Source organism: Ursus americanus, chromosome 26 (assembly GCF_024610735.1).
Source record: "Ursus americanus isolate L20-20 chromosome 26, mUrsAme1.1.p, whole genome shotgun sequence".
Classification (NCBI taxonomy): domain Eukaryota; kingdom Metazoa; phylum Chordata; class Mammalia; order Carnivora; family Ursidae; genus Ursus; species Ursus americanus.
The window spans coordinates 45,754,955-45,766,797 of record NC_142152.1 but is presented as its reverse complement, the minus strand read 5'-3'; the positions used below and the strand labels follow the sequence as shown (position 1 = coordinate 45,766,797).

At 44.9% G+C, this 11,843-nt stretch overlaps 1 gene segment (V, D, J or C); it reads left to right on the top strand.

The window, feature by feature from the left end:
- Nucleotides 1-1,343: 1,343 nt before the first annotated feature.
- LOC148107738 (immunoglobulin heavy variable 4-59-like) lies at nucleotides 1,344-5,912 on the top strand. The segment is given in 4 exon segments: nucleotides 1,344-1,379; nucleotides 1,742-1,793; nucleotides 1,875-2,195; nucleotides 5,809-5,912. Coding segments are annotated over 4 exon segments (513 nt in total).
- Nucleotides 5,913-11,843: the final 5,931 nt, after the last annotated feature.

Genomic DNA, 11,843 nt, shown 5'->3' with positions numbered 1-11,843 from the left:
AACCTTACAAGAATCTTTCCCCAACTGCCATGTGTGTTGAAATCTCCTGTGTGTGAGACAGAAGATAAGGAGGAGAGGAAAAGAGAGAGAACATGCAACAGAGAAAATGACTTTTCCATTATAGATTCATAAATCATAAAGTCTTTATAATACATGCAGGAACCTGTCCATGAGGACCTCAGAGGACAGAGAAATCAAGGTAAAGAAGCTCCATACTCCAGACGCTGTGTGAACGTTCACGTCCAGCTTCCCCTTCATCCTCCTCTTTCCCATGAGGATTTGGGGTCTGGATGGAGATGGGGGCACATCCTGGGGCTTGGACCCCTTTAGATGCCTGTGTAGTAGGGTCGGCATGTCTCACGTTCTGTGGGAAGGGAACACCTCCCTTTCTGACTCAGTTAAATGTGTTCCTCCCTAGAACCATCTGTCTCAGGGTGAGTACAGGACCATATGGCTTGGATTTTAGGTGTTATTTTTTATTTAAATTCATTTAGCCAACATATAGTACATCATTAGACTCAGATGTAGTGTTCAACAATTTATCAGTTGCATATAAACATTTCTGTTCCATGGATGTAACTAGAGGGTATCGTTCTGAGTGAAATAAGTCAATCAGAGAAAGACAAATATCATATGGCTTCACTCATATGTGGAACATAAGAAAAAGTGCAGAGGGGGGCGCCTGGGTGGCACAGCAGTTAAGCGTCTCCCTTCGGCTCAGGGTGCGATCCCGGTGTTATGGGATCGAGCCCCACATCAGGCTCATCTGCTGGGAGCCTGCTTCTTCCTCTCCCACTCCCCCTGCTTGTGTTCCCTCTCTCACTGGCGGTCTCTATCTCTGTCAAATAAATAAATAAAATCTTTATTTAAAAAGTGCAGAGGATTATAGGGGAAGGGAAGGAAAACTGAATGGGATGTCATCAGACAGGAAGACAAACCAAGAGAAACTCCTAACTATAGGAAACAAACTGAGGGTTAGGGAAGGGAGGTGGGTGGAGGCATGGGCTGACCGGGTGATGGGCATTAAGGAGGGCACTTGATGTGATGAGCACTGGGTGCTGTACGCAACTGATAAACTATTGAACACTACATCGGAAACTAATGATGTACTATGCGCTGGCTAGTTGAATTTAAATAAAATTTAAAAGAAGAGGAAAAGAAGAAACGCATACCCACTTAACACCCAATCTCTGCCTTGCTATTCACATGGATGAGCTTGTTTCTTTAGGTAAATCCTTGAGTATAGTTCCTAACACCCCCTTTTGTAGATGGAGACATAGGCCATCTTCCAGGACCCCATATCTGATTAGAAGGAGAGAATGACCCTAAGAATGCAAGCAATCATGGTCTGGACCCTGGACTATAGCCTCATCCTCCAGGTATGTGAACAGGTGAATCTGAAGGTTAAAATTGCAGCCCACAGTCTAACAGCCCGACAAGAGAACACAAGAGAACCTTTGTGAGGTTTCCAAATCTTCATCAACTCCAGCACAAACCCACTCAAGTAACTGGGGCTGGAGAACAGTTCAGGCAGAACTCAGCCTAGATTACTAGGAACAGGCTCAGTGGGTCCTCACACCACCCACCATGGGGACACCAAGAACTAGTGACTGTCACCAGGGCTCAGGATCTTTTAATGCTTCCCCGTCTCTGCGGGGACCCACATGCAAATCACCTGGGTGCTCCCAGAAGAAATCGGCATCACAGGCAGAGGCCAGCGTGCTGGGTCTCCATCCTGCAGACAGCCATGCAGATGCTGTGGTCCATCCTCTGCCTTCTGGCAGCTCCCCTGGGTAAGGGTCTGGACGCTCTGGGATAGACGGGGGCCTTTCTGTGGGATGGGACCGACTCACCATGACTCTTTTTGTCCCTAGGTGTCCTGTCTCAACTTACACTTCAGGCGTCAGGCCCAGGACTGGTGAAGCCCTCACAGACCCTCTCTCTCAACTGTGTTGTCTCTGGGGGCTCTGTCACCAGCAGTTACTATTGGAACTGGATCCGCCAGTGCCCTGGGAGAGCACTGGAGTGGAAGGGGTACTGGACAGGTAGCACAAGCTACAACCCGACTTTCCAGGGCCGCATCTCCATCACTGCTGACACGTCCAAAAACCAGGTCTCCCTGCAGCTGAGCTCTGTGACCACCGAGGACACGGCCGTGTATTACTGTGCCAGAGGCACACTGAGGAGACATCAGTGTGAGCCCAGACACAAACCTTCCTGCAGGGACACAGTAGGGGCAGGACAGCAGGGGCCCTCAGAATCCACCAGGGGGAGCTCAGGACACCAGGGGGCTCTCAGGACACCTGGTGGAGCTCAGGTCATGAGGGGGATCGCAGGTCACCTCTGGGAGCTCAGGTCACCAGGGGATGCTCAAGATCAGGGGCACTCAGGAGACAAGGGGACACTCAGATCAGCGTGCAGCGCTCAAGACCCACAAATACACTTTCCACACCAGCAGCAGGTGCAGGTGGAGAGTAAACGCTTGTCTCCTGTCACCGTGTGGGGCATCCTCTCCATAAAACAGTTTCCCCAGGGGGGCTCTCTTGAATAATGATTTCTTCTTACCTCTTACATCTGTGAATAAAAAAGTTGGTTGTAACAGGAGAAAACTATACTTCCATGCACAAAAAGCAGAACGTCACTTACACGGCTTCAGCTTTTCCCTAAATGACAATTAGATACAGACATTCTGATGTCAGTCTGCCAAGTCTGTAAAAGTTTCAGCAGGACTCAACAACACAGCACCACACAAACCAGTGTACGAACGACGAGCCAGTAAAATACAGTTCATGCTGGACATCAGGCACAGAAGCATCATGAAGCCAAAGCCAGAGGAGAATGGCCCTAGTGCTGGGGGTGTTGTGTGGACACCATGCTCACAGCATCTAGTTAGCTGACATCATCCAGAAGCAGAGGGACCCCCACCAAGCTTGATACAGTTGGTGAATCAGATGATACGACACACACATGGGAGAATACACAATGCTTATCGATCTCAGGGAATGTCACACAGCGTGTCAGAAATGCTTTAATAAAACCAGGAACGGACGTGACATCAGGGATTTTCTCATGGCTCAGTGCTGGAAAATCCCAAGGGATCAGGAACATCAAAGGCACAGAATCTCGGCTTTCCTATCTGATGTCCCATGTGTGGTGCAGGAGAAGACAGAGTAAGGGGGCTTCTGGTGTAGTAATGTATCATCAGAAGATAAAGTCTCATGCCTAATTCCATGCAACTAGAAAAATAAGTGAAAAGGAAGAGAACTGATCAAATAGGTGAAGAACACCTGAGTCCCTAGAAATGAGAATGATAACGTATAAGCTGACAATACTAATAAGGAAGCTATTAGAAGTGGACTGAGGTCTTGCCGGGTGTCTGCAGTGGAAGCTGTCCACTCCCCAAGGTCACCCGCTGGTTCTGAAGGTTCTGTGTTCACCGTGTGCACGCAGACACCAGAAGTTTCTACTGGATCCATGAGAATCCTCACTTTGAGGTGCTAGAGGGGAGGGGCCTTTCATCTGCAGGGAATCGCTCATTGATCCTCAGTTGTTGACTTCAGCTCAATGTGTGTGACCTCCACCATCCTCACAAAGAAACCTAACGACAGTGAGATGGGACGAGGAGTTGGGCCTCAGGGAGGCACTTAGGTCAGGAGGGTGCTGCCTCATGATGGGAGTAGTGCCCTTACACACCACGACTGAGAAAGCTCCCTGCCCCCTGACCCCATGTGCGGTGACAGGCAATGGACAGCCCAGGATGAGGGTGCTCTTCAGACATCACATCTGCCTGCACCTTGTCCTGAATTTTCCAGACTCCAGCACTGTGAGAAATGAGTGTCTGTTGTTTAAAACCACCCAGTCTGTGTACAGTGTTACAGCAGCTGGAACAGAATAAGACATTTCTTTTTTGTTAATGATTTCATTTATTCATTTATTTGACAGAGAGAAACACAGCCAGCGAGAGAGGGAACACAAGCAGGGGGAGTGGGAGAGGAAGAAGCAGGCTCCCAGTGGAGCAGGGAGTCTGATCTGGAGCTTCGTCCCAGGACAACGGGATCACGCCCTGAGCTGAAGACAGACGCTTAATGACTGAGCCACCCACACGCCCCAAAATCAACATTTCTAAAAACAAGTATTTAGATGCCCAAATCCCCTTCTTGCCTCAGCTCAGCAGATGGCTGCCAGGCTATTCTCATCCCAGTCAATGTTGAGATTTACTCTCTGGGGAGGTCTCTGAACTACAGGATACCAGGCACATGTCCTAAGCCCTACTCCTTAGCCCCTAACCCTAACCCCTAAATCTAACCCTAACGTAACACAAACAGTAACTGTAAACATTACATTATGAGGGAATTGAGTAAATAAATGAATAAATACGAATTCCCATGTGTGAAATTGAGTTCCATGAATATCTACATAATAAGAAAACCCCCAAAGCTAAATAAAGTCCCTCATCGATGCAAAGGTACTCCCCCACATCTACTCCAGGTTAGTTGTTGCCGTGGAGACCATATAAATAATACATTCTCTGAACTCACACCTTCAAGTGAGGCTAGGAAGCAACTTGATTGAAATACCAGAAACTGGAAATGATCCCAATCCTAAACAACTGCTTAAAAAAATAAAATTCTCCTGTGTTCATTGTCTGGAATGCTGCCAGGAATTAATAGTGATTTTTGCTACACACAGCAAAACGGATGTGATCTCAAGGATTGATGCTGAGCAAACTAAGCCTTAAAAATAAAAGCACATATATCATAATAAAACATTTATACATCCTAGAAAATTAAAGCTAGTCTACGGTAACAGAGAAAAATCAGTAGTTATGTGGGAACAGGGTGGAAAAGACAAGACAGGAAGGAGGAATTCTAGGAGATACAGGAAGATGTAAGAGGAATCTATTTTCTCACGTGATAATGTTGAGTCTAACATCAGTGATGACCATATCACGCACTCTCCACGTGTGCAGTGCATCCTGTGTCAAGTACACACATCACAGCCGTTACAGATTCTCACAGAGATGACTCAGGAGCCACGCAGACATAGTGACATGTTAGAGACTTGAAAGTACACCTGCACAAACCCTGATTCTCTCTGCACTTCAGGTAAAGTCCGGAAACAATCATCCTGTCCCCATCACAGGACGAGTTCCACATTCCTCATCAGCCTGCCCACTCTGTCCTGCAGGTGGTTCAGGGAGGCAGCAGGTCCTGTGAGTGGAGCTCAGGTCCACGTCCTGGGCGCATTCTCACCCCAGACTGCTCTTGGACGCTCCACAAACCCTCTGCACTTCTGGGAATAGGTTCATATCTCTTTATGCAGTAACATGACACCTAGGCCCCAAGATTTGTGTGAATATGTAAAAACTATGTAGCACACCGAGCCCAAGTGTGTATTCTGCAAAGTCATATAATCAAAAATCCAAGTTTCCCAAATGTCACTAGCACCAAATCAAAGGCATTCACATCTGATCTGGTCACTGCCCTCTCTGTCAACATAGATACCAAGCTGGCTATAGAGTCAGAGGACATGCAAATAGGGCCCTCGCTCCTCTGATTAAACCAGCCCAGCCCTGACCCCAGTGATGGGAGAGAAGCTCCAGCCCCAGCATCCCCAGGTGTTCCCATTCAGTGATCAGGAGAGGACACAGAAAACTCACTATTGACTTTGTGCTTGGCTGAGTTTTCATGGACACTATTTAAAAGGTAATTTATGGTGAACAAGAGACACTGAATATGTGAGTGCATATGAGTGAGAGAAGCAGTGGATGTGAGACAGTTTTCTGACCAGGATGTCTTGTGTTTGCAGGTGTCCAGTGTGAGGTGCAGCTGGTGGAGTCTGGGGGAGACCTGGTGAAGCCTGGGGGGGTCCCTGAGACTCTCCTGTGCAGCCTTTGGATTCACCTTCAGTAGCTATGGCATGAGCTGGGTCCACCAGGCTCCAAAGAAGGGGCTGCAGTGGGTCTCATGTATTAGCTATGATGGAAGTAGCACAGGCTGGGGAACCTGGGGACATGAATGTGTAACTGTCTCCAGAGGCAGGAGGACAGGAATGTTCTAGATCAAGCATGCAGGAAGGAAGAGTGAGGGAATTCTTCCTCCCTCTGCATTTCATTCTGTTCAGAACCTTAATGGATTGGATGATGCCCACTTTCACAAAGACCATGGATGCAAATACCAGTCTCTTCTGGAAACAGCATTACAGGCACCCACAGAAACAATGTTTAATCTGGGCACCGATGGCCCAGTCACGCTGACACAGAGTTAACCATCACTCATCAACCTTGGTAAACCTGGGCATCCATATGCATCTCTGTAAATCACACTCATTCTGAATATAAAGAAAAGAACATGGTCATAACTTCACCTTCTATGATACACATCTCCTGCATGTAACCAAGAACACAAAATCCCTTTACCACAGTAAAGAAAAACATTGATAACCACATATCAATACCAGGGGAATTCACGCCATACTCATGGCAATGGACAGATCATCTAAGCAAAGATCAACAAAGAAACAAGAGCTCTGAATGACACATTGGCCGAGGTGGACCACACAGATATATATACAGCATTTCAACAAAAACAACAGAATACTCATTCTTTGCGAGTGCTTATGGACATTATTCCAGAATATCAAATACTGGGTCACAAATCAGGTCTCAACAGAAACCAAGAGATTTGGATCATTCCCTGCATATTGTCAGACCGCAATGCTTTGAATCTGGAAATCACTGTGAAATCATTCACAAGAGGATATTTGGAAGTGAAAGAGCACCCTACCAAGTAATGAATGAATGAACAAGGAAATAAAAGAAGAATTTTAAAAATCATGTAAGCTAAGGAAAAGGAAACACACCTGTTCAAGACCATTAGGAAACAAAATTTGGTCCTCAGGAAGAAGTACACTGCAATAAAAACCTCTCTGAAGAATTTAGAAAAATCTCAAATCCACAAGCAAATTTTACACCTAAAGGAGCTGGAAAAAGAACAGCAAAAAAGGCCTAAACCAAGCAGAAGAAGAGAAATAATAAAGATTAGAGCAGAAAGCAATGAAATAGAAACCAGAAAAACAGTAAAGCAGATCAATGAAACTAAAATATTCTCTGAGCACCATATCTACATCTGCAGGGTGAGAAGCAAATTTATTGTATAATCAGAAACTGGGAAAAATTCTTATCCCAAACAACCATTTAAAAAATAAATACTGCTATGTTCACTGCTAGGAAAGCTGCCAAACATTAAGATACATGATTCTTGCTACAGACAGCAACATGGTTGAATTCTCAAGATTTATGGAGAGAAATTTTTAAAAAGTGCTACAAATGAAATTACATACATTATAATTGCACATCTATAAATTCCTCAAGATTAAAACTAGTCTAAGTAACATGAGAAATACCCAAGTTATGTGGGTACAGGGTGAAGAAGGGAAGGAGGATGAGGAGTTCCAGGGAAAACATAGGAAATATTAGGGAGAATTGATTTGCTGACTCTGGAAAGCTTGATTGTGACACTGGTTTATCCTATCACACATTCTGCACGTGTGCAGTGTATCCTGTGTCTAGTAACTCATCAAAAGTAATAAACACAGAGATGATGCTGGAGGACCACATAGACACTGAAATGTTAGAAAATCCACGTGCACTTACTTTAAGTAACTGAGGCTCTCCTTATTTTAAGTAACTCTAGAGCAGGTAACATCATCCTGTCCCCATTACACCAGGGGTTCAACATTTCCCACGAGCCTGCCCTATGTGTCCTCGCTGTTTCAGGGGCAAGAGGTCGTCCTTGGACACTGGAGCTCATTCTAAACCTGCATGTGTTCTTGGACAAGTGACAGATCTTCTAAAATTCTAGGTGTAGGTTTATGATTCCTTATGGGACAACATGACACCTATCCTGCAGGATTTGTGTGAGTATGTACAAATGAAGTCGCACAAGGAGGCTACGTACATACACTGGAAAGCTACATAATGAAAAGTTATATATTTTTTTTCAAAAGCGGTCAATACCGCCAAAACAAAGGCAATCATATCTGTTCTGGTTACTGGCCTCTATGTCAGCATAGATCCCAAGCTGAATATATAGTCAGAGGTCATGCAAATAGGGCCCTCCCTCTGCTGATTAAAACAGCCCAACCCTGACTCTGCAGCTGGGAGAGGAGCCCCAGCCCCAGGGTTTCCAGGTGTTCCAATCAGTAATCAGGACAGAACACAGAGAGCTCACCATGGACTTGGTGCTCGGCTGGGTTTTCCTTGTTGCTCTTTTAAAAGGTAACTCATGCTGAACAAGAGACATGGAGTGTGTGAGTGGATCTGAGGGAGACAAACAGTGGGTGTGTGACTATTTCCTGACCAGGATGTCTTGTGCTTGCAGGTGTCCAGTGTGAGGTGCAGCTGGTGGAGTCTGGGGGAGACCTAGTGAAGCCTGGTGGGTCCCTGAGACTCTCCTGTGCAGCCTCTGGATTCACCTTCAGTAGTTACGATATGAGCTGGGTCCGCCAGGCTCCAGGGAAGGGGCTGCAGTGGGTCGCAGTTATTAGCAGTAGTGGTGGTAGCACATACTACGCAGACTCCGTGAAGGGCCGATTCACCATCTCCAGAGACAACGGCAAGAACACGCTCTATCTGCAGATGAACAGCCTGAAAGCCGACGACACGGCCGTGTATTACTGTGCAAGTGACACAGTGAGGGGACATCAGTGTGAGCCCAGACACAAACCTCACTGTAGAAGGGGATCTGGACCAGCAGGGGGTGCACACTAGTCACCAGTTCTGTCCTTAAGCCCCAGGAGCAGCTGCAGATGGAGGTTGTGGGCAGGTTTCCTGTCAGGGTCTGGGGCTTCCTCTCCATAGAGCAGTTGCCCCCAGGGACCCTCTCTGGACACATGATTCTGTGCTCACCTCTTCACTCTCTGACTTAGAAAATTTTTCTAACGTGAAAGCAGATATAGTAAAAACCACAAAAACCAGAGTCACTCACAATGTTTATTCCTGTCCCTAAATACCAATGAATTACAAATATCCTGGTGCTCACATCTGAACCTTCACAGGAATCCCAGCTATACTCACTGTTCATCACAGGACCACCCAGCTCAACGTGCAAACATCCTAGAAGCAGCATTAAGTGCGTGCTGGACATGAGGCTACAGAGGCATCGACAATGCAAAGCAAGTGCAGAATGTGTCTTGGTGGGGGTCACCGTCATAAACCAAATCACAGCATCAATGTTAGTGACAACGTGGGAAAGCAGTGGACACCTTCCTGGTGTTGTGTGGATGTAGAATCTGAAGATCTCTCTCTCTCTCTCTCTCTCTCTCTCTCTCTCTCTCTCTCTCTCTTTCTCACACACACACGCACGCACACCCACACACACTGACTACACAAGGGTATAAAACCTTTAACACGTTCACCTGATTTCTCTAGGAAATGTGGTCCTACAACAGAAATACACAGATACAGGAAGAACTCAAGAAGCGAGAATAATCTGAGATAAGCAACTTAAATTTACACCTAAAGGACCTAGAGAAAGTACAACTGAAGCCTAATACAGCTGAAGGAAGGAAATAAAGATTGGAGAAGAAATAAATATAAATAAATGTTATAAAAACTAAAAAAACAACACAACAGATCAGAAAAAGTGTTATACACAAGAAATGAATCATGGAACACTACATCAAAAACTAAGAATATAGTGTATGGTGACTAAAATAACATAATAAAAATTATTATAAAAAAGGGAAACCAAGGTTAAACATTATTAAAATGTCTATCCTGAACAGAGGAACTTACACTTTCATTTCCATCCCTGTTAAAATACCACTGGCATATTTCAAAGAGCTGAAACAAACAATCCTGAAATTTGTATGGAACCAGAAAAGACCCGAAAATGACTAGGGAATGATGGAAAAGAAAGCCAAAGCTGGTAGCATCACGTTGCCTGACTGCGAGCTATATTCCAAAGCTGTGATCACCAAGACAGCACGGTACTGGCACAAACACACACACACATCAGTGCATCAGAAAAGAGACTCCAGAAACAGACCCTCAAATCTATGATCAACTAATCTTGGACAAATCAAGAAAACAATATCCAATCGAAAAAAGTTAGTCTCTACATTAAGTGTTGCTGGAAAAACTGGACAGCTACAGAGAGAAGAATGAACGTGGACCATTCCGTTACACCCTACACAAAGACAAACTCAAAATGGATGAAAGACATCAATGTGAGCCAGTAATCCATCAAAATCTTTGAGGAGAATATAGGCAGTTACCTCTTCGACATCAGCCACAGTAACTTCTTTCAGTACACATCTCCAAAGGCAAGGGAAACAAGCAAAAGTGAAATTTTGGGACTTCATCAAGATAAAAAGCTTCTGCACAGGGGCGCATGGGTGGCTCCGTCATTAAGCATCTGCCTTCGGCTCAGGGAGGGATCCTGGCGTCCTGGGATCGAGCCCCGCATCAGGCTCCTCGGCTGGTAGCCTGCTTCTTCCTGTCCCACTCCCCCTGCTGTGTTCCCTCTCTCACCGGCTGTCTCTCTGTCAAATACATAAATAAAATCTTTTTTCAAAAGCTTCTGAACTACAAAGGAAGCAGCCAACAAAACTAAAGGGCAGCCCAGAGAATAGGAGAAGATATTTGCAGATGACATTTCAGATAAATGGCTGATATCCAAGATCTCTAGGACTTATCAAACTCAACACCAAAAAAACAAAAAACCCAGTCAATAATGGTAGGAGACATGAGCAGACACTTCTCCAAAGAAGACAAACAAATGACTAACAGACACATGACACAATGTTCAACATCATTAGCCATCAGAGAAATTAAAATCAAAACCACCTTGAGATACCACATTACACTAGTTAGAATGGCAAAAATCGGCAAGGCAAGAAAAAAATGGCGCAGAGGATATGGAGAAAGGGAAACCCTCTTACACTGTGGGTGGGAATGCAAGTTGTTCCAGCCACATTGGAAAACAATATGGAGGTTCCTTAAAAAGTTAAAAATAGAGCTACCCTGTGACCAAGCAATTGCACTACTAGGTATTTACCACAAAGATACAGACATAGTCAAGAGAAGGGCCATATGCACCCCATGTTCCTAGCAGCAATGTCCACAATAGCCAAACTGTGGAAGGAGCTGAGATGCCCTTCAACAGATGAATGGATAAAGAAGATGTGGTCCATATATACAATAGAGTATTATTTATCCATCAGAAAGGATGAATACCCATCATTTCCAATGACATGAAAGAAACTGTAGGGGATTATGCTAAGTGAAATAAGTCCAGCAGAGAAAGACAATTATCACTTACATGTGGAATATAAGGAATAGCATGCAGGACATTAGGAGAAGGAAGGGAAAAATGAAGGGGGGAAATCAGAGGGTGAGATGAACCTTGAGATACTATGGACTCTGGAAAACAGACTGAGGGTTTTAGAAGGGAGGTGGTGGGGACTGGGCTAGCCTGGTGATGGGTATTAAGGAGGGCACGTATTGCATGGACCACTGGGTGTTATGCGCAAACAATGATTCATGGAACACTACATCAAAAACTATGATGTACTGTATGGTGACTAACATAACGTAATAAAATAAACAATAAAATAAAACAAAACCAAGGGCTGATTCTAAAAAGAAAAGAAAAGAAAAAAGACAATAAAATTGAGCAACTCGGTCTAGACTAATCAAAAAGAAAAGAGAAAAGACCTAAATAAATATCAGAAATCCAGCTGGTGCGGTGTGTCATCAAAGTTCTTGTTTTGGGAGAAGTGGGCAAGATGGGCACAGAGTAGGGGACCTTGTATCACCTGGTGCCTCGAATTTAAATGTA